This window comes from Actinia tenebrosa, unplaced genomic scaffold (assembly GCF_029948245.1).
Source record: "Actinia tenebrosa isolate PJP-AT-01 unplaced genomic scaffold, QUT_ActTen_1.0 PGA_scaffold1__47_contigs__length_23844297, whole genome shotgun sequence".
NCBI lineage: Eukaryota > Metazoa > Cnidaria > Anthozoa > Actiniaria > Actiniidae > Actinia > Actinia tenebrosa.
Genome location: NW_028292578.1, coordinates 14,524,233 through 14,551,312, shown reverse-complemented (window position 1 = coordinate 14,551,312; position 27,080 = coordinate 14,524,233). Strand labels below are relative to the sequence as shown.

At 38.8% G+C, this 27,080-nt stretch overlaps 1 protein-coding gene across 1 annotated transcript; it reads left to right on the top strand.

The window, feature by feature from the left end:
* The first annotated feature begins 624 nt into the window (after positions 1-624).
* On the top strand, positions 625-26,882 carry LOC116291951 (uncharacterized). Its single transcript, XM_089032478.1, has 25 exons — positions 625-1,036; positions 1,570-1,808; positions 3,037-3,312; positions 7,223-7,321; positions 7,438-7,476; positions 7,866-7,967; positions 8,041-8,106; positions 8,201-8,263; positions 8,618-8,674; positions 17,881-17,995; positions 18,902-19,026; positions 19,346-19,395; positions 19,780-19,840; positions 20,459-20,594; positions 21,740-21,928; positions 22,472-22,506; positions 22,680-22,755; positions 23,013-23,086; positions 23,162-23,255; positions 23,535-23,596; positions 23,920-24,180; positions 24,423-24,476; positions 25,380-25,496; positions 25,763-25,885; positions 26,501-26,882. Exons 1-25 carry the CDS (start codon positions 625-627, stop codon positions 26,669-26,671), a joined length of 3,096 nt encoding a protein of 1,031 aa, XP_088888604.1. The 3' UTR covers positions 26,672-26,882.
* Positions 26,883-27,080: the final 198 nt, after the last annotated feature.

Here is a 27,080-nt window from a genome sequence, read left to right as displayed (position 1 = left end):
ATGACAATAACTAATTGGTGAATCCAGGGGGTGGACAAAGGGTTCCCATGAATGACCCCCCTCCAAGGAATTCTTACCCAAGTTTAATGCGTAATTTACATAAATTGTTTCTCAATGTCAAATCTTATTCAAAATGAACCCCCCACTACCACCCCACTCAAGATCTTGGATCCATCCCCTTTGAACTCAAAGTTCCCAATCTCGCATGCACACTTTTATAATAACGATAAAGGATTGGTCATTGATTAACATGCTTCCATTCATTTTTGGGTGCATGTAGGAGGTTGCTTAGCAGGAATGAATATAAGAGTTGCACGAGGTGTACCTTCTTGAGTGCTTAAGAAACCAACCAAGTGCACCCAAAGCTCAATGGAAGCACAGTAATTAATGACCAATTGCTACTCAATCAGATCAGCGTGCACCATCGATTTTTGGACACATGCACGTGCACTCTAAATAACCAATCAGAGCGCATGTTATATCATAGCTATGTTATAATAGCTCTTTAGAAAGGACAGCCCTGGTGTACCTGTGCCCTGTGCAGCTGTACCCCTCTTCCCCACCCCTACATGTACAATGTGCATTTCCTCAAACCTTGTTATCTTTCGCTGATATTCTAGCAATATGGAGTACAACAACATTGGCCGTGCCAAAGAGGCCAGTAAGGAGGAAGAGACAGGAGATCAAGTAAATGTTATTTTTTACACTCTCCCAAAATACCGATTCACAATCTTGATGCAGGTGCTCCTTGTTCTTGACCTGGCGTCATCAGTTACTCTATGGTTATGTGGCGGCAACACCAAGTACATGGAAGACCATGTTACTAACTTTACTATAAGAGACAGCGTCATTGACTTGGCAGTTTTGTCCTTCATTAGATGTGGTTTGCTATTCTTCATATATGGCTTCCTAGAGAATATTTCCTTGAAGCAGATTGATCATCCATATGAATCTTCATTGTCAACTAAGAAATGTATCTGGCATTTTATTATTCTTTTCTTTAGCATTGGGTCTCTAGCTTTTAGTATTACTAAAGGTAAGTGTTTTACCAATGATGCAAGAAACGTATGAAGCAAATGAATCAGCATTGGTTGTTTGCTCACTATTTGTACAAATTAAAGGAATCCTTTAGGATAAGGTTTTTTCATTCCTATGCTATGATAAATGTGTGTGTTTCTCTTTATATATCCCATATAACCCTACTCATTTTTCTAACCGTTTTTACACTCCTTCTTACCTTTTGCTACACTAAACTACCCTTCCATATGCTACACTACCCTATCCTATTTACCCTATTTCCAAGCCCATTTCCTTAGCTCATTTTCATCCCACTGTACACCAACCTACCTTGTCCTACACCCCACCCTTATTCTACTTTACCCCAGCACTCTACCAACCCTTGACCACTATCTAGATTACTAATACATTACTCCACTTCCCACCCTTACTTTAGCTACCTTCCCTTCCTATCAATCCCCTCCCCACCCCATTAAACTAGAACAGGAGACTCGGACAATGACTCTACCAAGATCAAGATAGAAACAATTTTGATGAAATTCGTTTTCATAGGGGTATTGATCTACAACGTGAGATCTGACAGTGCTCATCATCTTCACTCAACGTATTATGCGTTGGTCATCAGTGCTCTTTGTTTCTGTTTTCTGGAGTCGGTTGGTGCTGTCTTGAGCTTCCATGCCATGCGCAAGTTAAAGATCATGCGTATCTTACTTACACCAAATGACAAGGAAAATGAAGAAAAACCAAAGAAAAAAGTCAGCCTGGGCCGACTGGCTACCCTTACGAAACCTGTAAGTGAGTTAAGATTACTTTTTATATCTACTTTTTGAAGCAGGGCGACAAACGCACTATCACGTGACGAAATCGAAGTCATTCTTTAAACCAATCAAAGCACAGCACTTCACCTAACGATAAAGGCAATAAGTTACCCAGCCAATCAGGTTGCGTGTTTTATAATAGTTCTGCTTCACCTCGTTTTGCATTGCTCGTACATGCTTGCGTTATTTATTTCTAAGAGTATTCAGCCAAAGTTCGCGTTTTATTCTATTCCGCGCGCAATCCATGCATCCTCGATCTTAAAGGTAGTAAAGCAATCAGATTTCGCGTTTTGTCATAGCTGTACTATTCAATACGCATGCGTGCTTATCCAGCCAATGAGAATGCGTTTTATCATAGCTATTCTATAGTTGCACATGCGTGGTTTTAAAAAAAACCAGCCCATCAGAATGCGTGTTTTATGAAAGTAATATTTACTATTATCTATTTATTCAACCGGGCTGAAATTAGCAGCCAACTCGGCAGCCAACTCAAAAATGTCATATAATGCATCCTATGCAACTCAAATAAGATTATTCATCTGTACTAAGTTAATTTATGGAGTTTCGTGCTTTAATTGAGCTAAATAAATGAAACATATATATTTTAGTAGTCATTGAGTATCAAATCAGTATCATGAACATTGACATGCTTGATGATGTAAACTTAACTTAACCTAAACAGTTATCTTTACCATCGTGCATTGTAAAATATGAATTTAATGTATACTGTGCTTCTTTGTGTCATTTACCATGCTTTCCAATGAAAACATATTCTTATATCGACATTTTTTTAAGGAATGCGTTCAGTATATGGGACAAAGTAGATAATGCTCTCACCAGTCAAGTGTCGTTTTGTATTATTTAAAGAATATCAGTTTATAAATCAAAGTCTATTTTTTATTGATTGAATGATACTATTTAAAAGATCTATAAGAAATAAAACTGACTGTTTAAGTTTTTAAGTTAAAAATTAACGTTAACATGCACTTGATCTTTATCTTTTGCGTGAGGTAGCGCCGTTATTGACTCTTATAGCACATTTAGTTTCAATTCTCATTCAAGTTCTTTCTACCATCGCTTTTCTTTTGATAATGAAGTTTGCTGATAAGAAATATTTTAAGGTAAGTAAACTTATTCATTGGCTGATTTGTAAAATTTGTAGTTAAATGATAGCACTTTTAAGATCATCACGTTGTTTCAGGCCAAGCGTCATTTGCAAAAGCACTCAATAGACTATCTGAGACTTGGAACCATCTTTGGTTGGTTTTTCAATGAAAATGAAAAGCCATCGATATCCAAAAAAGATGGCTTTATTGTAAGATCGACTCAAGAATATTTCAGAAGGACTGAATGTTCAGCACGGGAAGTGAAAGCCGTCTACAACGCTTGGACAAAGGACATCGGCGGTGCTAGAAGCTACGCACTTAATTTTCAGGGAAAAAACAGTGTTCGTAGCGTTCTCTCAAGAAAAGGCGAGGTAGGTTCATATATTTGTCCAAAATTTATAAGCTTTTTTTATTGATTTGAATGGATTTTGATTTTGTTTTTGAAAATGGTTTCCGGCCAAACATGCCAGAGTTAAACTATAATCATGCCAATCAAGATTTTTACCAGCTATCAAGCAGTTTGGTATGCCGAGATAACAGAGCCAAAACAAACCGTCTGAACTGTTTAAATGATTAAACTAAATTTTTATTGTTACTTTAAACAAAAGTTGATGAAACTTTTTGGGGACAAAGTATGTTATATTTATGAGGACAGCTATATTCCAGCTCGGAAACTCAGAGCGTGGGCAAAGCTTGTATGTGTACTTAATGGTAGTGGCTATTAACAAATGCAACAAAAGCTGCGTTAACATACCACAATAAGCTAAAGAAACAGTTTATCAGTGAGTACCCTCGACATATAAAGCCACACATGTGCTATACTATACTATTATACTATTCATCTAAGCTACAGCCTAGGGTTACAATTCCTCAACGTTGACAGTTCAGGGAGTAGTATATCCCTCGGCGTATCATGACCTTTGTTTAAATTACGTTATCCGGTAATTCTTATCTTATCATTTTGGAAAGGTTTTATTTGTTTTCAATTATGTTGTCAATCATTGTAAAACAAAAAATAAGATAAATGTTTTTTGTTGTATTAAATGAATAGAAAAGTACCTGGGAATGTGCGCATGAATTGATAGAAGATAATCTAATGAACTAATGAATGACGACTAATAAATGAATCAAGTTATTATATAAATCGGACTGGATGCATTCAATGGGTGGATCGACACGTAAATGGATGAATGGTCGCATTAATTGAGTCGAATAAAATTTTGACGGATTAAATAATAAATGAATACGCCTGCATTAATTTTGGGAAAGAAGAAAAAAGAAAATGAAGAAAATGCATGAATAATAATGATATTCATTGTTAATAAATCGTTTTTAAGTAATGTTTAATAAACGAGCAGGAGTGTTTTATCGGGTATAAAACACGAGGCGCAGCCGAGTGGTTTTAGACCCGATAAAACACGATCTGCGAGATTATTGAACGGCTTAGAAAACTTATGATGTTTGTTCTCATTGTGTACCGATTTTTTTACGAAATGAACCAAGTTTGATAGAGAAAATCCAAGTTAAAGTTTATGCAAATGAAGACGAATCTTTATCCGATATAAAATCACCTTCATGGTCATGATTTCTATTGTGTTTTCTTCATGAATTATTAATGAGTTTTCTAATTAACAATAATAACTCAATAATTGGTCTGAAATAGGAAAGGAGAAAAAAATTAGATTAATTACAGTTTTCTTTTACAATTTCTAAAATTTGATAACACCAGCGTTAAGATGTACTAAAATATTCCCATTCATTCCCATTCATTGATAAACTGTGTAAACATAACCATCCTCTATCCAAATTCTGAAAATTTTCGTTTATAATTCACAAATCCGAGTAAAAAAATATTTCTGGCAATTTTAATGTCTAAATGAATACACAATATGAACAATAATGATGTTTATCACCTACAAGATTATCATTCAAAGAGTACAAAATTTCTTTTCTAAAGAAATCTTTTTATAAAGTCCTGACTCCACCGGCAGTTATGAGCAGAAATTGGTGAATTTGATGAATTTATGTAAGTATGAATGAAGGAGTAATAGAGGATATTACATGGGCGCGCGGAGATACGAAATTTATCTTCGAGTGTTGAAAAGATCTCTCATGAGTGAGCCCAGCGAACGAGTGAGAGATTTTCAACACGAGAAGATAAATTTCGTATCTCCAAGCGCCCATGTAATATTCTGTTTATTATATAATTATCAATGAAGTATGTTTTGGCTTTTTCAGACAATTCTTTCCGTGTATTTTTGAATAGCCATCGCAATGGTGTTATTTTCACGTGTGAAGATATCAATTTTTCGAAATAGAGAAAAATAGATATTTCATTGGTAATTATATAATAAAATAGAATAATACAAGAAGAACCGAACTAAGAAGTAAACGGAAAAATGAATTTGCAAATGTCTAACAAATATAAAGAAGGACAAAAGGGGAATAAAATCCTGCAAGACGGAAATTGCCCATTACCCCACCCTTATCATTTTTCTAATGGTCCATATCCCTTAATAAAAGAACAAATGGATGAATACATACAAAAGTTGCTAAAGAATGGTTTGACGGACGCAAATAGAGTGAAATAACAAATGGCCGATTGTCATAAATAAGTGCACAAATGAAAAAATAAATAATTGAGTGTGAGTTGAAAAAGATGAATGAATAAATGAATGGATGGATGGGTAAATGTTATGGATGAGTGCGTGAATAAAACGATTAGTGAGTGAATGACATGAATTGAATGAATGAATGATATAATGAAGATATGCATGAATGAATGAATGTATGAATTGTTTAATGGACGCATTAAAGGGGAATGTTGTGAATGAATGAATGGATGGCTAAATGGATCACATGACTGAATTTTAGTGGTGCAATGTATGGTAAAATAAAGATATGAATGGATGACCTGCAGGAAGAATGGACGGAGATATAGGTGGATTTGATTTGTGAACAAATAACAAAAACGATAACAACTGACATATAATAAAATTGAGAACTGACATACGAAGGATCAACGGCCCTGGGGACGCCGAGGGTAATCGTGCGGGGATGCTCGTCGTATCTCTTAGGGGTAAAAATCAGCGATTTGGTCTCTTTTAGTGCCGTAAAGTTGATATATTAAGCAATTCAGCACTTTCTGGTATCTTTTAGGGTGTTGAAAAAGGAACTAGCTCATCGCAATCATCGCATGTATACAAATCCAGTCATTAATTAATATTTAACAAAAGAATCTCTGGTGTATTTTTATAGAACAGTAGGAACTCGTGGATAAATTGAATCACCGTAAAAAGCTTTGTGAAACTGACGTTTCGGATGTTAGTCCTTCGTCGGAGTAAGTGGAAAGAAAATATGAGAAGGGATGAATAAATTATAAATACTAAGATGGAAAATAAAGTGACCAATGAGCAATAAGCATATGAAGAAATAAAAAGAAACAAAAGGACCGAAAAAAACAATAAATGAGAAATGGAAAGTGAAGCATGACTAATTAAAAGTGAAGTGTTGATTCATCCCATGGGGACTGACAGTGCCAAGTGAGTGAATAAGCCGCATTTCTAACGTTTTGCGGGAATTATTACCGCCGTGCAATAAACTTAAACCAAAGACAATGATGTTACATTATGTTAGATTATGTTAGATTTATTATGTTGTATTTTGATAGTATTGTTTTTGTTGTATCTCTTATTGGTTAAAAATTGCCAAGCCACGCCCTTTTGGAAAAAACGTCCAATATCTTTTAGGGTTATTTTGAAAAATTCCCGACGAGCATCCCCGTAAGTTTACCCCTGAGTCCCCCCCTCCTTCTCCCGGGTCAACGGCACAACCAAATGACTGAAAGAATGAACCGATTGAAGGGTTGAAAGATCTGTCATCAGATCTGTCAACCGGGAGGACGGGGTTCGAATTCCAGCCGGACAATCACTCAGGGTCTTAAAATGATCAAGGTGAGAATGTTCTAGCTTTGTAATTAGTTCGGTATATAACTGTGCATTGAGACGTTATTGAAATGGACTATATATAACACTGCATTACACTACAATAATAATTTAGCCTTTTAAACAACTATTTCGTCATTGATGATGTTTAATTAAAGGTTTTTTGAGTCTGACTTATAATAAAAATTTTCAAAAGTGATGAAGGTACTAGCCAGAACGTTTCTATTGTATGTCCTAGTAAAAAATCTATCATATTTTATATAGTATTATATTATTTGGATTATATCTGGCACATGTTAGAGACAAATGAACTTAAATTTTTCAATTCAATCGGTAGAGTTTTGATGGCATTTATACTGAAAACAAGTACGAATGTCTGTCCAAAGGCCAAAAAGCTGAAAAAGAATCATTTGAAGCTGTCCAAGAGAAAAGCAACGTAAGTATGCTTAAGTTTCATATTACTTTTTAATTTGTTTCTTACAATAACCTTTCCTTTTTCAGTTAACATAGCGCACATATTATGCTTATGTTCACTGCTGTTTTCCAATGTAGGTTTTTGAAAACAAACGAAATCTGAGGAGAAAACGAGAAGTAAGTCTACTTTTTTACATTACCAAGATATTTACCAAAATATGTGAAACAACTTACTAGAATGGAGTCTTACGGAATCTTATTTCGATAATAGAGTGCTCACATTATATCCGTGAAGCAAATACTAATTTTTAGCGCTAAATAGTGATAATTAAACAATAGCAAACAAAGGATTCTGTATGAAATAATACTAATTAGTACTATTTAATGTTCACGGTTTTAGTGCGTGCACTCTAAACAAAAGACGTCGATAACCCAGAGCAAATGACTTATTTGGTAAAGGTTTACACGATGGAAATTTATATGAAATGTCTAGAATAACTAAAACTCAAAGTTAACTTCAAGAACTCAATATCGTTTAAAATTTCGTTTTCGTTTTAAATTTTTAGAAATCAGTTAAACTGAAAGATTTTGTGGTCACTCCACTCTTGTTTCCTAAAAGAAAACCCAAATCAAGCGTCGTACAGAGTTTAGCAGATACGGTTTCCAAGGTAGGATACTTATTTACCAAAAATCGTACGTCCTGCTCTAAATAATCAAGACTAAAGATTTTGTTCAAAATAGGAGAAGAAGAATGTTGTGGCAGAACAAAAAAAGACACAAGAAGACACCACAGCTCCATTAGCAGAGGTAACTTGCATCAACCTTACTGTGCATCTCGTTTGAAATAGCCAGAGCCGCTGCATAAACAAACAAATATATTGTTTTTCTTTGCCCATTGCAGCCAACAAATGATGTTGAAATGGACAGTTGTGGTGAAAAACTCAAACCAACGATAGTGCTTGAGGTAGGAAAAAAATCATTAATTACAAAGGTATGCCTGCCGTCTATAATAATGAACTGACATATTTGCTGAACGACAGAATGATGGCGTCGATTGAGTGGTGAGCGAGTGTACAGTGGTAGCATATGTTATGATCACTTATTATTCTGAACTAGTGACTGTTATACGGACGATGCACTGACCCATCTTACCATTTTTTTTGGTGACAGACAGTTAACCATAGTGGTTAACTAGTGGTTAACAGAATGCTTGTTTTTGTCATGTTTCTGACCTAAACGTTTTTTATTATAACGGAAAACCCCTTTTCTCTTTGTGCAAGTTTTTCACTAATATAAAATTCCCCTTTACGTATTTTAGCCAAATAATGATGACGCAAATGGGCTTGATGTTCCATGTGAAGAAGTCACACTAAAGGTATGTCATATTACTTGTTCTAATAGATGTAAATGACAGTTAATGTACTCCAAAGCATTTGATTGCTTACGCGTGCACAATATTTCGAATATTTGTGAAATATTTGTTGTTAAAAGGCCGTGAAAGTGCAAAAACACAACACATTAGCGGTAGTTAATTTTTAAAGGTACCCTTTCTTTAGACCACGTTTCTGATAATAACTTTTTATTTTCTTATGAAGGACGACATCACAGTAGAGACTGTTTCAAGACTTACTCGTTCTATTGCTACAACAGACAGGGTGTTTTTCACTGCATCGGTACCCAATAACTCCACATCCGTTATGGAATCATTTGATTGGGATAAGATCAAACCATCTCGTTCTCGCCGAACGCATCTGGCTAAAGGATGGACTGATGTCGTTTACAAATATCTGAACAAACTCAACCCGTACTGCCCTTTTGTATTTAAAGGGCACAAAGCTAAGCGATTTTCTAGTCGACAGAGCACTGCCAGTTATTCATTTATTGCAAGTGGCCGCTGTGCTTTCAAAACCTGCCCTCTCCAATTTAAAGTTTTCATGTTATGCAGTGAAGAGAGGCAACGTATTTTGCATATTGCTTTTAACGGCGATGTGAAGCACGACCTGAGCATTAGAAAGGCTCGTCCCATCACCGGCGAAACAAGGCAAGAAATGGTTCAACATTTTAAAAAAACATCTGAAAAACCCTCCACTGCTCACAATGAAAAAGTAGACAACATTGAGAGTTCGTCATTTAGTGCTGGTAATTGGTCAGGTGCAGGTACAAGTGTCAATGTTGTTCAGCAAATTGCTAGTGAAGCTAGGCGTTCGTTGAGACTGAACGACAATGCCATTGTGTCATTGGACTCAATGCGCAAAGCATTCATGAACGAAGAAGGATTTTCTTCGCTTAAAATAAAGGGATATGTGCAATATATAGCTGCCTCTCCACTTGTCGTTCATCTTTGGACCGAAGGACAGATTCGCCTTTGGCACGACACCTGCCGCAACATGGTGGCATTTCTTGACGCAACAGGTACCATCATATCCAATTGGGATGACAATCGAGTTTTGTACTACACGTTGGTCGTTCCCAGCCCTGTTGCCGGAAAACCACCTTTACCAGTTGCAGAATTGATAACGAGCCGTCACAACGTGCCCACTATTCAACACTTCTTGCAATCCTTTAGGTACGCTGAGGGGCTTTTGTTTGGTCACAACAATGTTCGAACGCCAATGCAAATAGTCAGTGATCAGGGAAAAGCCATACTACTAGCATGCCTCCAGGAATTTAATAAAGAAACTGTGCTATCGTACCTCGAGCGAGCTTGGCGAATAGTTCACGGCAAAGGAAGTGAGAAGGATTTTACCTTAATGACACCTCATATCTGTTGTAGCCATTTGATGCACAACGCAAGTACCATCTGCAAAAAAATATGTAAAACTAACAGCAAACGTTGGTATTCTTTCTTGCTGTACTCAATATCTCTTCTTGTTAATGCCTGTACATTTGACGAGTTCCAACAAATTCTTGAAGACATATCCCTTCTCTTTCTGACCTCCCACAACTGTCCCCAAGTTCAAAAAGCATATACACGAATTCAACAAAAAATTGAGAAATTAAACAAAGAGGAACCTCATATAGAACACAAATGCACAGACGACTGTGCTAACATGGACGAGTCTTTTACAAAACCTGATGCTAAAGGTCCATTTGCAAAGAAGCTGTTTGAGATAACTCACAGCATGGAAGAACGTTCCAGTACGCTTGTCATGGGAAAAGACGAAAACCGATGCTATTCACCAGAGTTCATGGAATACTTAAAGCGTCTTCTCCCAATTGCACCTTTGTGGAGTAATTTTTTCCTCTGTAAAATTTCAAAATCAAGATTCCAATCTAAAAAAAATTCAAAAGAAGTAACAACCCAAGGTACGATCGAGAACTACATGAAGTTAATGAAAACAGACGACTTCAATGGAAAACACCATCTCCGCGTCGATGAATTTGTGTCTCTTCAAAAAACGTTTATTCAAGCTAGGTGCCGTTTATATGGCAACACAATACAAAAACGGGCTGTCATGCAATTGAAGCGAAAAAGAAAAGAAATGTGCTGTGATGATCTCGATCTCTATTCTGGATCAACCGAGCAATGGAACAAAAAGGTCAAACGATCGTCATCTCCAGATAAGCGCCGTGGACAGTTCCAGCAGCCACCTTCCAACGCAATGCCAAAAACCCCAGTCAACTCAAAAGTAAATTTAACCAAGAACACTTCTAGAAATTCAAACAAGTCAACGACAACAACTATGAAACCAATAAAAAAACAATCTTCAGCGTACTCAAATTATTTGACCAAGAATTTTAAATCATTTTCAAACAAAGGTAAAGATCTCCCAGCAGTCTCTAAAATAGCTTCTAAAAAGTGGAAGCGACTCACTGCCGAGGAAAAAGATAGCTATGATATGAATGACATAACTACTGGTTCTCTCGAATCCAGAATGCCAAAAGGTAAAAGAACGCCACCATCTACCAGCCCAAGTTGTCCTATTTTTTCGATAGGAATGAAAAACAAACACAACAACTGTTGGTTGAACGCTTTGTTGCAATCTTTCTCAGTTACCACTTTAGGTGATATTACAACGGAGGACGCAAAACCACTATTTCCAATGATGTTCAATTACCTTGCCATGATTTTTACAAGACTTAAGGAAAGTGCAGATTATACAAGGCCATTGAATCCCACTGATTTACTCAAGCAATTACACAAAAAGGGTCTGAAGATTGGTAAGCAACACGATGTTCATGAAGCTTTCTCCAAAATTATGGAAATCTGCTCTTTCGACCTTGGTGGAACACCCATTCCTTTTTTTTCTACGTTTTGGGGCGCAGTGCAATACAAGAATTCCTGTTGCACTTGTGGAAATTCAAGAGAGAGTGAAGAGGATTCATTTCATTCACTTGCTGTGGAGCTCCCCAGAAACGGAATGACATCTTCAGTAAAGGACTGCCTCTTTGAATATTTCAAGGAAGAAGTTCTTATCGATGACAACAAATTAGAATGTGGGACTTGTCGTCAAAAGACTTGTCAAACACGACAGGGTTTTTTAAAAACCTGCCCCCAGAACTTTGTCTGTGTACTAAAACGTAATGATGTCACCGCAAATACTAAAGATCATTCTCCATTGACATTGGACATCACAATCGATGTATCACAGTTGAAGCACGAGGGCTCTCCACCCACTGAATACATATTAGCAGCTGTAATACTCCACAAAGGACAGGCGTTGAGTTCAGGTCATTATGTTGCCCTACAAATTTTCCCTGACAATGATACTGTAGTACTTTTTGATGACGAAAAGGTCGAACATAAAAACCTTGCATACTTGTCTAAAAGAATAGTCACAAGAGAAGTATACATGCTGTTTTATGTTAGAGTTGATGGAGAAAAAGATAAAAACACTGTACACTCAGCGGAGATCGAGGACGCGAGCAAGTATACCGATTTCAAAAGTGAATTCTCTCACAATAAAAGTGGTTTCGACAGTGTAAACAACATACAAAGCGAAGACGGAGCGCAAAACGACAACAAACACAAGATTGAAGTTCACGATACAAGTATTGACGACGCACGTACAGCTGAAAATGAAAAACAGCAAGAACACAAATATATTTCACCCTATGACGCACTGGATATTACCAAAAAAAATGAAATCGTTGGGACAGTGAAATCGCTTAAAATATACGGACGGGATTTGAAAACCTTAGAACATCCTCCTTTAAATAACACATATGTATTACCGGACAACCCTGGAGAACTCAATGACACTATTATCTTGGCATACCTATATTTGATCAAACAAGCGTTGCTTTTGGAAAATAAAGAATGTGTTGTTTATGATACCAATTTTTTTTCGCAGCTTAGGTCAGTTTTTTCCCATTCTCCAACAAGTCCAAAGACAACGCAAGACCTCTTAAATCTCTGTCATTCACACTTTAAGAAAGTCGACCTGACAAGCGTTGATCACATCGTGTTCCCTATACACAGATCCATCCGTTATAGACATTGGGCTATTGCAGCTGTGGATGTCAATGTCAAAAAGATCACACTGTACGATCCTTTGCATAATGGCGATTTTCAAGAATGTCTGCTGGAAGCTAAAATGATTAAATGTTATCTATCTGCGATTGCAATAGTAAGGGGATATTGTAATTTTTTTGACGATTTGAATATTTCAATGGATAATCACCACCCAAAGCAAGACGATGCCGTTAGCTGTGGTGTTTTTTGTTTAAAATTTGTTCGAAACAAAATTCTTGGATCATCCTTTGAAGCCGTTCATCGAGCATCAATCATGGATGATATTTTACAAGGCGGTATTAAACATGACCGTAACTTTTGCGAAAAACTGACAATTGACATTGACTTACCCAAACGAAAACAGTGCGAACGTGGCTCTAAATGTACTCTCCGCTTTATTGCAAAAAATGATGCTTTTCTAAGGTACACTTGGAAGAAGGAAACGTCAGAAGGAGAGATCATCACACTTGAAGAAACCAGCAATAAGCTAGTCTTTACTGTTGATCAAAGCAGCGATGGATCATACTTTTGCGAAGTAGAAAGTAGCTTTGGAGACATCATTTGTACAAACACCTGCATCATAACGTCAACAACCTACTCAACCTCTATTGCGTACAGAATATCAGCAGTTGTCCGTGAGTGGAAATTTTCCCGAATCCAAATAAAAGAGGTAGAACAAACAATCCAAAACATCATCCCGTTTGCATTAGAGATTATAAACACACCGACTTCTAAAGAATCACCGGACAAATGCCAGCAAAGGCATCTTATATACCTAAAATCATCGCACAAAGAACGGCTTGAAACAAATTACACATTTCCAGGAATAACCTACTTCGAGGAAAACACTTTGGATGACTTGCTGCAAGAATTAGCCAAACGTCTGCAAACTTCAAACATAAGATACAACTTTTGCACTCCGCAATACATATCAAAAGTACTTTTTCCTGAAATCATCATTAAACTTATCACCGATAGAGAAAACTGCACTTACGAGGAAGCTTCAGCTATAGCGTACGACCAAACCCCTGAAACTAAACGGGAACTGCACACCTCTACCATCGACATTAACATAATTAAATCTAATGAAACCATTTACCCAGCAACAACACAAAAGCAATCAAGAAGAAAAGGGAAACCAAGAAAAGTTATTAAACAGGCAAAATAAACCCATACACAAAAAACGTGACCGTCACAGCTTTCTTTACAGAAAAGAGATAAGTGGCTGCTAGTCCATCTACAAAGCTCGATTGTCACAGTAAAGGTGTCTGCTAGTCCATCTACAAAGCTCGATTATCATAGTAACGATGGCTGCTAGTCCATCTACAAAGCTCGATTGTCACTGTTACCATGGCTGCTAGCCCATCTACAAAGCTCGATAGTCACAGTAAAGGTGTCTGCTAGTCCATCTACAAAGCTCGATTGTCATAGTAACGATGGCTGCTAGTCCATCTACAAAGCTCGATAGTCACAGTAAAGGTGTCTGCTAGTCCATCTACAAAGCTCGATTGTCATAGTAACGATGGCTGCTAGTCCATCTACAAAGCTCGATTGTCACTGTTACCATGGCTGCTAGTCCATCTACAAAGCTCGATAGTCACAGTAACGAAAGCCGTTTGTCCATCTACAAAGCTCGATTGTCACAGTATTGGTGTCTGCTAGTCCATCTACAAAGCTCGATTGTCACAGTATCGATGGCCGTTTGTCCATCTACAAAGCTCGATTGTCACAGTAACGATAGCCGTTTGTCCATCTACAAAGCTCGATAGTCACAGTAACCATGGTTACTACTCCATCTACAAAGCTCGATTATCACAGTAAAGGTGTCTGCTAGTCCATCTACAAAGCTCGATTATCACAGTAAAGGTGTCTGCTAATCCATCTACAAAGCTCGATTGTCACTGTTAACATGGCTGCTAGTCCATCTACAAAGCTCGATTATCACAGTAACGATGGCCGTTTGTCCATCTACAAAGCTCGATTATCACAGTATTGGTGTCTGCTAGTCCATCTACAAAGCTCGATTGTCACAGTATCGATGGCCGTTTGTCCATCTACAAAGCTCGATTGTCACAGTAACGATAGCCGTTTGTCCATCTACAAAGCTCGATAGTCACAGTAAAGGTGTCTGCTAGTCCATCTACAAAGCTCGATTGTCATAGTAACGATGGCTGCTAGTCCATCTACAAAGCTCGATTGTCACTGTTACCATGGCTGCTAGTCCATCTACAAAGCTCGATAGTCACAGTAACGAAAGCCGTTTGTCCATCTACAAAGCTCGATAGTCACAGTATTGGTGTCTGCTAGTCCATCTACAAAGCTCGATTGTCACAGTATCGATGGCCGTTTGTCCATCTACAAAGCTCGATTGTCACAGTAACGATAGCCGTTTGTCCATCTACAAAGCTCGATAGTCACAGTAACCATGGTTACTACTCCATCTACAAAGCTCGATTATCACAGTAAAGGTGTCTGCTAGTCCATCTACAAAGCTCGATTATCACAGTAAAGGTGTCTGCTAATCCATCTACAAAGCTCGATTGTCACTGTTAACATGGCTGCTAGTCCATCTACAAAGCTCGATTATCACAGTAACGATGGCCGTTTGTCCATCTACAAAGCTCGATTATCACAGTATTGTTGTCTGCTAGTCCATCTACAAAGCTCGATTGTCACAGTATCGATGGCCGTTTGTCCATCTACAAAGCTCGATTGTCACAGTAACGATAGCCGTTTGTCCATCTACGAATCTCGATACTCACAGTAACCATGGTTACTACTCCATCTACAAAGCTCGATTATCACAGTAAAGGTGTCTGCTAGTCCATCTACAAAGCTCGATAGTCACAGTAACGATGGCCGTTTGTCCATCTACAAAGCTCGATAGTCACAGTTAAAATGGCTGCTAGTCCATCTAAAAAGCTCGATTGTCACAGTAACTATGGTTACTACTCCATCTACAAAGCTCGATTATCATAGTAACGATGGCTGCTAGTCCATCTACAAAGCTCGATTGTCACTGTTACCATGGCTGCTAGCCCATCTACAAAGCTCGATAGTCACAGTAAAGGTGTCTGCTAGTCCATCTACAAAGCTCGATTGTCACTGTTACCATGGCTGCTAGTCCATCTACAAAGCTCGATTGTCACAGTAACGATAGCCGTTTGTCCATCTACAAAGCTCGATTGTCACAGTAACGATAGCCGTTTGTCCATCTACAAAGCTCGATAGTCACAGTAACCATGGTTACTACTCCATCTACAAAGCTCGATTGTCACAGTAAAGGTGTCTGCTAGTCCATCTACAAAGCTCGATTATCATAGTAACGATGGCTGCTAGTCCATCTACAAAGCTCGATTGTCACTGTTACCATGGCTGCTAGCCCATCTACAAAGCTCGATAGTCACAGTAAAGGTGTCTGCTAGTCCATCTACAAAGCTCGATTGTCATAGTAACGATGGCTGCTAGTCCATCTACAAAGCTCGATTGTCACTGCTACCATGGCTGCTAGTCCATCTACAAAGCTCGATAGTCACAGTAACGAAAGCCGATAGTCCATCTACAAAGCTCGATAGTCACAGTAAAGGTGTCTGCTAGTCCATCTACAAAGCTCGATTGTCACTGTTACCATGGCTGCTAGTCCATCTACAAAGCTCGATTGTCACAGTATCGATGGCCGTTTGTCCATCTACAAAGCTCGATTGTCACAGTAACGATAGCCGTTTGTCCATCTACAAAGCTCGATAGTCACAGTAACCATGGTTACTACTCCATCTACAAAGCTCGATTATCACAGTAAAGGTGTCTGCTAGTCCATCTACAAAGCTCGATAGTCACAGTAACGATGGCCGTTTGTCCATCTACAAAGCTCGATAGTCACAGTTAAAATGGCGGCTAGTCCATCTAAAAAGCTCGATTGTCACAGTAACTATTGTTACTACTCCATCTACAAAGCTTGATTGTCATAGTAACGATGGCTGCTAGTCCATCTACAAAGCTCGATTGTCACTGTTACCATGGCTGCTAGCCCATCTACAAAGCTCGATTGTCACAGTAAAGGTGTCTGCTAGTCCATCTACAAAGCTCGATTGTCACTGTAACCATGGCTGCTAGTCCATCTACAAAGCTCGATTGTCACAGTAACGATAGCCGTTTGTCCATCTACAAAGCTCGATTGTCACAGTAACGATGGCCGTTTGTCCATCTACAAAGCTCGATTGTCACAGTAACGATAGCCGTTTGTCCATCTACAAAGCTCGATAGTCACAGTAACCATGGTTACTACTCCATCTACAAGGCTCGATAGTCACAGTAAAGGTGTCTGCTAGTCCATCTACAAAGCTCGATTGTCATAGTAACGATGGTTGCTAGTCTATCTACAAAGCTCGATTGTCACTGTTACCATGGCGGCTAGCCCATCTACAAAGCTCGATTATCACAGTAAAGGTGTCTGCTAATCCATCTACAAAGCTCGATTGTCACAGTATCGATGGCCGTTTGTCCATCTACAAAGCTCGATAATCACAGTAAAGGTGTCTGCTAGTCCATCTACAAAGCTCGGTTATCACAATAACGATGGGCGTTTGTCCATCTACAAAGCTCGATTATCACAGTAAAGGTGTCTGCTAGTCCATCTACAAAGCTCGATAGTCACTGTAAAGGTGTCTGCTAGCCCATCTACAAAGCTCGATTATTACGAGTTCTTTGAGTTTCGTAATTTTGTTTGTTTATAAATGTCACAGTTGCAATTGCAAATGTTAATAATTAACTTCGTTAGAGATTTCTGTATTGGACATTGTTAGTTGAAAGGTTTTTTCATTAATAAATGCTGTGATGTGTTTTTTTTTTTTTTTTTCCTTTCTTTTTTGAGTTTATTCAGTGTGTGACAGAGAGAAAGACCCAGGTTTAAAACTTAATAAGTAATATATTAAAGATATTAATATTATTTTGATAGTTGTGACTTTTAAAATTTTTATAAAAAGGTTTTCTTTGGATATACCATTCATAATTTATAGCATTCGAGGCAATATTTCGAAATATTGAGTTGGCTGCCGAGTTGGCTGCTAATTTCAGCCCGGTATTTATTCATTCATTTATTTATAATATTTTCTCATGTTACCTCACAGGAATTCTTTATCCTTTTCGTGGCTTCCCTCGCTCTTCTTGTATCAGCGGGTTCACAGATTGCCGCACCGTACTTCTTTGGTATGGTCATCACCGCAGCCATGGAACCTGGGATGAGTAAGTAGCTGAAAGTCAAGTCTTGACTCGCTCCCATTTAACAATTCATAACTGACTTGATAAGGACGGCATTGTAGTGAAGCGTTTGCCTTTCACTGCTGTGAGTCCCACAGGTCGGATCGCTGGATCGATTCCTGCGGACGCCATATTCTCCAGTTTTCCTTCTACTGTATATTTAACTTATGAATTTAGAGATGTTAGCACATTTATATTGAAATTAGTGGAAGTGGTAGTGTACATAAGTGAAAGTAAACTAGATAGCGGTTTTAGTAGCCATTGCGCACTTAAAAGCCAATGGCTAACAAATCTGTGGCTCATTTAGTGATGAAACTTGTAATTTATAAGCTGAGTTTTTGGAGGGAGGAAAACCAGAAAACCCAGAGAAAAACCCTCCGAAGCAGAAAAACAGAACGTAACCATGAAGTAAATTCTACTCACATATGACACCGAGCCCGGGAATCTAAGGCCTCGTCCAAACTTAATCGGAAATTTTCGTATCCGCAATTTTTTTTTTGCGGATACGAAAATGTTCGCGTCCACACGCAGCGTATTCGAATCGTTTTCAAATCGTTTTCACTGTCCACACGTATCCGGAAATTTCTTGATCTGCTCTGATGCACGCTAGTGCCTAGTCCCTTTGACGGATAGTTTTTCTTATTGAGCATGCGCAAAATCGTGTTTATGTCAGCGTATCCGTATTCGGAGCGTATTCGAAAATTTCCACTCTGGAGACCGTTTTTGAAAATTTCCGGATACGGATACAAAAATTTCCGGACACGTGTGGACGGGGCCTAAACCGGTTCGCATTGGCGAGAGGCGACACATACGTTATGCACACCACCTGTGCTTCATGGTCCAAATGTACAATGCTAAGCAATAATTCGAATCGTGTTTACTATCTCACAGAAAAACTAAACGAGACTATCCTGATCCTTCTGTTAATCTATATTGGTGGTGCTATTGGATCTATGATAAGAGCATGGCTTTACACTCTGGCTGGACAGAGAATAGTCGCACGGATAAGGAAGCAGGTAGGTCTGGTGCAGCTTTTCCTTTGCTTCCGCTCTTTTGTTCTTGGTAAAGTATTCTAGATCCTCTCCTTTCTCATCGGTCGTTTTCCGTTCGCACAAAATGGAAAAATTGTGCAATAATACCCAGAGGTCTTCATGGCATTAATCAAGAGCCTTTGCTGGTATATGATAAAGAAATCCCGTGTATAATCTGAAATACTACCAAGTGACAGTTGTCAATCAACCCAGTTTACGCTCTAAGAGCGTCTTGTCCCATCCCTTCTTTTTTTTTTTTTTTTTTTTTTTACTGAATTAATTCCCCCCTCTTCATATTTTTTAGTTGTTCAACGCTATTATTCGTCAAGAGGTTGCCTTCTTTGACACCAACAGGTGAGTTCCCTTCCTTACCTTCGCACCTATATGGAGCAGTTTTCGTATGACTATGAAAAGCTCAGTGCCGTAAGCGTGACGTGTCGTGATCGTGATGCTTCTTAGAATTTTAATTGGCTGATTTTTTTCACGCACAATGTGATTGGTCTGGCGTATCCCTTGTCACGACCGTGTTCGTGCCGTGAATTTTTCACGGTCATACGAAAACTGCACTACAAACTCTGCATTTGTGTCACTCTCTTTGCTTAAACATATTTAGCCACTAAATGAAATTGTTTCCAAGACGTTTGAATAGAAAAGTGGTAGGCATAAACTTTGAGTGGAGATTCAGTTAGCCTTACTTTTGCTCAAAGTAAAATTCTTTTCTTTTCTTACCATTTTTAGAACTGGAGAGCTCATCAATCGCTTATCGTCAGATACTCAAGTGATACAGAATGCATTAACGGTACATAAAGCGTTCGTTTGATTTGGAAGGGTCCCTTAAACATATTCACATATAGCTTTAATTTGGCCCAAGCGCATTCCCCCTCTTGATCTGTTGAAAGTGCGATACCGACTTGTGCTTGTTAGAAATCGGTTATAGTTTTGTTGCAAATGCTACGAAAATGAGGCAATATATTTCTTAACCTCATTGAGCGCTAGCGCAATCTTTTCCCATTTCAAACCACGTGTCATTCTCTTGAGAATAAGATTCTTCGTTTGAGCTGTATCCATATTCATGTGTCTTCCCATGTGCAACCATGAAACAAAGAAATGATACTCTAGTAAATTACATGTGGTCTGATATGAGAAAAATTACCCCTAAAGTAAAGAGGTCTGTTCCCCCGATTCCCAGGAGAAAATGTTGTCCATCATCAGTACACAAAGGAAAAGGGGGGGAGGCGCGTGTAAGAAGGACTCTATCCCCAGTCCCCTTACCTATGCCCGACACAGGCCCGACACAAGCCCGACGCAGGCCCGACGCAGACTATCGATCAGAGTAGACTATCGATCCCTGATTTCGTTATCCCATTCGTGATTTGAGTTACTTATGGACTTATTTCAATTGAATTGCTACCGTTAGGTGAATATTTCCATGCTTCTGAGATACGTTATTCAAATCCTTGGTTCAATAGTCTTCATGTTCACACTCAGTCCTAAGCTGACTGGTGTGCTTATCTCTGTTGTACCGATCATCGGGGTAGGAGCCCAACAATACGGTAAATATGTATTTTATACATAACTGTCAACTCTCGCCTTGTGGACACCCCGATATCACCGACACCTCACTATTACGGACAGGAGCAAAATCCCCGGCGAAAAATACTGACAAAGAAATGACCATAGTAAAAACTCTCGCTATAGAGGCTTTGCAACATCACACGACGGCAGCCATGTTCGATGGCAGGAACAAAAATACTATTTCATGAGAAAGAATTCTTTTCCCAAGAGCAAAGGAATTTTATTGTTCTGCCATCTAACCACAGGCAGCCCCAGCTGTATTATGGGCGCCGGCACGTGATGGTGCAAAACCTCTATTGCAGACGCTCGTTGTTAAGGACACCAAGGGATGGTCCCGAGGGTGTCCGCTTTAAAGAGAGTTGACTCAAAGAGGGGAAACAAGGTTAGTGTGCGCTGCTATTGCGTCGCCTCTCACCGTGGTACGAGGTAGTGAGCTTGATCATCAGACTCCCAATCATATAATGAAAACGAGTTGTTTGTTGGCGTTCTCTCCTGTGCTTTAAGGGTTTTACGGGGTTATCTACCGTTCCCACCTCCGCAAAAATCTTCATCTAAATTTCAATTTGATCATGGTCTGAAAGAGGATATTAAGTGATACCCTCGTAAAATAAATAGAGGATATTACATGGGCGCGCGGAGATACGAAATTTATCTTCGAGTGTTGAAAAGATCTCTCATGAGTGAGCCCAGCGAACGAGTGAGAGATTTTCAACACGAGAAGGTAAATTTCGTATCTCCAATCGCCAATGTAATATTCTGTTTATTATATATTTATCCATAAAATCAACTTAATAAGCTGTTTATTATTATAAAAAGTTTTTATTTATAAACTAATAGCTTAAATACACATGGTAACGATATTTTCACATGTGAAAATATCAGTTTTTCGAAAAGGAGAAATATAGGTATTTTATGGATAATTATATGATAAGGACGATTTGTTTAATTACTCATAACTCATAGTAATACATAAAAGTGGATCTAGTGTTCTGGATTAGGGGGAGGGGTAGGTAATAAGACGTCTCTGATATCTTCACTATTCGATCCAATTCAAATTTACTAGTCGTCGGTTATTGCCATCGGTTTTGCTTGATTTATAATTTCCTACCTTCTCCATTTAAAGGAAAATTCGTCCAAGGTATTAGCAAAAAGTATCAAGATAGACTAGCAGAAGCATCAGCCGTAGCAGAGGAATCTATTGGCAACATTCGTACTGTTAGATCGTTCTCCCAAGAACCGAAAACCATGGATAAATACGCAGAAGGCATCCATAAGAGCTACCTGCTCGGTGCTAAGCTGGCTATTGCATCTGGTGAGTTTTCATGTACCCCCTTTCCCTGTGAATTCCCAAAGGGTGATACGTAAAAAGGGTTAGGGGATAGAGCGGGGGGAGGGGTGGGGGCGTGTGGAGGGGGTATCCTGTCCCATTTTCCCCACCCAACGCTCATTTAGGCTTCAACGCATGAACATGTGACGAATAAAGGTTAATGTCCTGGCGGTTGCAAGTTTTCAAAGCTGCACATTTTATCTCGTTTCGCATGCCGCAATATAAGCATTCGCGCGCTGCGCTATTTATTGGAAAATCCGATGGATAATATAAACGGAGACTTCATGGAAGCAGAGGAGGTATATAGAACATGTTCCCTAAAAGTTATTTTTACTTGGGCAACCGTAGAGACTTTAAAACAAATTACCAATTTGCGTGCGCTAACGTTTATCCCCTCGACTAAACCCTGTGCCCAATTTACACTCATCTCAAGGGTTTGAATTATCACTTTTTTCTGTATATATTTTAACAAATGCGGATATTTATAACATGCATTACTAATCTATTATGATTTTATACCTTTTCCAGGTGGTTTTAGTGGCATAGTCATGTCTATCGCTCAGGTAAAAAAATGTTTGCCCGAGTCTGATTATTGATTATAAATTATGTATGCCAATTGCATCTCGGACTGTGAGGTTAGCCGTGGCCTGACTTTGTCAGCCCAGAAATTGTTTGAGGGTCTCGATAGAAGTTTAACTTAGGTGATGTAATTTTAATTTTCCCGCCAATTTCACAGGCGGCAATCGTATTGGTTCTTTGGTATGGAGGTAAACTTGTTAACGAAGGCGAACTCAATGTTGGCATTCTTACAGGTAAATCAGCATTTGTCCACACTTTAATTAATTTTTCTTGTTATGATATATAGATCTATGGCATAGATCTTTTTCGATAAACAGAATGCATTGTGGTCTAGCTTGGGTGCAAACAAGCTGTTTATACCCCATGCTAGACCACAATAATGCACCATAAGATAGAATGTTTTAAAGTATGTGGTAAAAGTAGAAAGAGTAAATACTGTACCAAATTATTGCTTCTTGGTTGGTCATGGATGATTATTCTTCTCTTTCAGCCTTTATGTTGTATACCCTAAACGTGGCCATGTCGTTTGCCTTCTTGTCTTCCCTTTATGGAGATTTTATGAAGGTATGGTATAGGGGAATGCTTGGGTAGGAAAAAACCAACATTGTTATTGATATTGAAGGCCTTTTTTTATTTCAGGCTGTCGGGGCGTCACAAAGGATGTTTGAATTATTAGATCGTGTACCAGAAATACACATAGAGGGTGGACTTGAACTGGTCTCTTTGGATGACTGTGAGTATTATCCTTCTTCTTATTCTCCTCCCATTAAAGTATACTTCAACGGAGTTGTTGGGTGCATGTGATCCCCCCTCTCCCCTCGCTACACACTCATGTCCTGCCTTTTATACGTAACGTTTTGAAAGAGGAGAGATTTCTTAGTATATAATTTGATGTTAATGGAGAGCCCCTCGTCCCCCTCACCTTCCCTCCCCTATGTTAGATTCAGGATACGCCCATTATGAGTGACCATACATTCACGCTTTTTAAATAACGTGCATTTTGTATTCGTAGCCATAATATTTGAGGATGTTTATTTCCATTATCCGACTCGACCTGACACCGATGTCCTGAAGGTAACTAACGTTTTATTGTTTTAAATGTGAAACACTGGTTGGACCAAATCCACTTGGGCGTAATGTTTTGCCCATTTCAGACCACGTGTCACTCTCTTGAATTTCTTTGAGTTGTTGTCTTCTCATGCGCAACCGTTAAACAAAGAAATGATACTCTAGAGAATGACACCTGATCTGATGTTAGAAAACCTTTAGGCCCAAGGTAAAAATATCTTTTATGCATCCAACCTCTATTTAGCGGCCACTTGATAATATCCCGAGGATGGCCGATTAGTTGAGGATCGACTATGTATCTCAAAACACGTTTATTCCTATGTTTCCAGGGACTCAGTTTTAAGATCGAGCCTGGCGAGACGGTAGCTTTAGTTGGTCCGTCAGGTGGGGGTAAGTCGACGGTCATTGGTCTCCTGGAGAGATTTTACGACCCTGTAACAGGAAGCATCTGCATTGGAAATGTGGAGATTTCGTCGCTTAATTTAAGTTGGTATAGAAGAAAACTGGCTCTGGTTAGCCAGGAACCGGTGCTGTTTGCGACGACCATTGCTGAGAATATTGCTTTTGGGAAAGACGCAACGCAAGAAGAGGTGAGGGATAAGTGGATGGGGGGAGGGACCTAACGAACGAAAAACGAAGGAAGGAACGAACGAAAAACAAACGAAGGAGGGAACGAACAACAAACGAACGAAGGAGGGATCGAACGAACAACGAACGAATAACGAACGAACTACGAAGGAAGTAAGGAAGGAAGAAAGAAGTTACATAAAGTAAGGGAGAGATGAATGAGTGGACGGATGAGCTCGTGAACTAATCGTACGTTGTCTTTCAGATCGAAGAGGCAGCCCGTCAAGCCAATGCCCACAACTTTATTATGTCATTTGAGGCAAGTTAGATACAAAACACTACGCCACAATTTACCTCAGCCAATCACAGTGCTTCAACAATTTGTTGATAACAACTACGTTGTCAGATATCTAATCATATCTCCTGCTCCTGACTGCCTATAAAGTTACTTTGTTTTGATCTTCTAAATAGAGAGATAACTTTATTTATACTTGATATGCAAAATAAGCCGAAGACTCGAATTAAATACATACTATTTAATAGATAATTACTGAGGCACGCAGCATTCGTAGGTATAATGCAGGCAGTTGAGGGCGTAGCCCGAAGCTGCCTGCATTATACCTACGAATGCTGCGTGCCTCAGTAATTACCTAGTATAATTATTGTTCTTATCAAAATCCAATTGTTTTCTTTCTAGCTTGTTGATCATAGAAACAAAACCAATAATGAATGAACTAAATATGTCTGATTTTCCTCTATGCATTCGTTGGGATAATGCAGACTGAAAACAATGGATTTTGATAAGATCAGTAATTATTATGATTGGTTAACGTTTCTGAAGTGGACGTCGCAGTGCTAGCTGACGCAAGCCGAATAAACGCGCTATGCGAATTCCAAGTTAATAGAGAGTTTTAGATTTACGTTCATGGCAAACGTGAAACGTCAGTTGACCAGTAAACAATTCTTTTAAATTACTGAAAAAGAATCGCAAAAAAGTCCAAGTAGTAGAAAAACAAAAGAAAATTTGCGCTTGGTGAGAAGGTTTGTAAAAGGTAAAGTAAAATACAGGAAAACGATGAAAACGTGGTCACGTTTGCCGTTTGCGGGGAGAAAAGAAAGTCAATCTAAAACTCTCTAATGACCGAATTGTGCTTTCCCTGATACCTTAATGTTTCGGCTCTTCTTGTTCCATCCTCTAATCTCCATGTTTGCTATTCTACAGGATGGATATAAGACCCAAGTGGGTGAACGTGGGATCACGTTATCAGGAGGCCAGAAACAACGTGTAGCGATCGCTAGAGCCCTTCTTATGGATCCTCAAATCCTTCTGCTTGACGAGGTACTATTGATCCTTTTTTGAAGCTATAATGAGTATTTCTGCCTTAGGTTTTGTCATGAGTTGTGATGGTGCAATGCCTTGTTAGGGGATCGTTCATCTTTTTACGGTCATAGGGGGTGTTGGTGGGTTTTTGCAAAAAAAATGTATCACCCCTTTTCAACCTTTTGCGTGGCCCCCTATGAAAACAGGATATTTTTTATAAAATAAATATTCTATTTAGCTAATTATTTATTATAGTTTATTGATTTTATTGGTTATTGCTTCAGGCTACCAGTGCCCTTGACGCAGAGAGTGAGTATTTTGTACAAGAAGCCATAGATCGTGCTATGGTTAACAGGACTGTTCTTGTTATTGCACACCGACTGTCTACTGTCCGTAATGCTCACCTTGTAAGTACGATAACTACTATCTTGGCTGTGTGGCGCCATGTTGGATGACAGATTAATGGTTTTCCTTCATCAAACTGAAAGCTTTTTTTCTATTGTCATGTCATCCAACATGACTGCCATCTACCTGTGGTTGATTTTTAATTCGCTGGTGGAATAATTTTTTCATCCATCCGTCCATTCATTCATCCATCCCTCCCTCCCTCCCTCCCTCCCTCCCTCCCTCCCTCCATCCATCCATCCATCCCATCCATCCATCCACTATCCATCTATTCATCCACTATCCATCTATTCATCCATCCATCCATCCATCCATCCATTCATCCCTCCATCCATCCAATCAACTACCGATCCATGAATCCCTTAGTCCCGAAAAAGCCTTCAAATTTTATCGAAGCCTGAATAAATCTCTGGGCTGATCTAAGTCAGGGCATGGCTAACTCACAGATCCAACCCTGAAACAACCTCTGGGCTGATCTATGTCAGGGCATGGCTAACTCACAGATAGAACCCTGAAATAACCTCTGGGCTGATCAAAGTCAGGGCATGATGGCAAACTTACGATCAGTTATTCATTCATTTATATATTTATTCACACATTCACTATTTCATTACCAGGTTCTCGTTATGGAAAAGGGTTCAATTGTCGAGCGAGGAAACCACGATTCTTTAATCGCCCAAAATGGTGTCTACAAAAAACTCGTTCTTCGTCAGCTGACGTCAGCAAACGAAGATTTATCCGATGCTGCGCACAATTTGGAGAATGGCGCCATTCAAGAAAAAGACTAACAGATCTATTTTTATCTTCTTAGAAACATTTTTGAAGGTTTTCAGAAACTTATGATCATCTTTGAACACTTCAGTTGTCACACTCGTGACATTTTGTCTTACGTCCGCTGACCTTAGTCTTTCGGGATACCTTTAACAACAGTTTACCGAAACTACAAACCGCCTTTGTATACAACAGAAGCAGTATTAATTTTCAATTTTATTAATAGAACGCGCCCAATTCTTCTTCACTTTTATTGAAAAGTTTTGGTGGATCAGGCGTGAGAGCAGCCTCCTACGCTTATTTCTAATCTTAACAGACCCTACGTCTGCGTAGGAGGATAGCGTGAGAGCACTCGCGTCCCAAATACAGTGGACTCTTTTTGAACAACCACTTCTGTAAACGACCACCTCCTTTTTAAGATTTGCA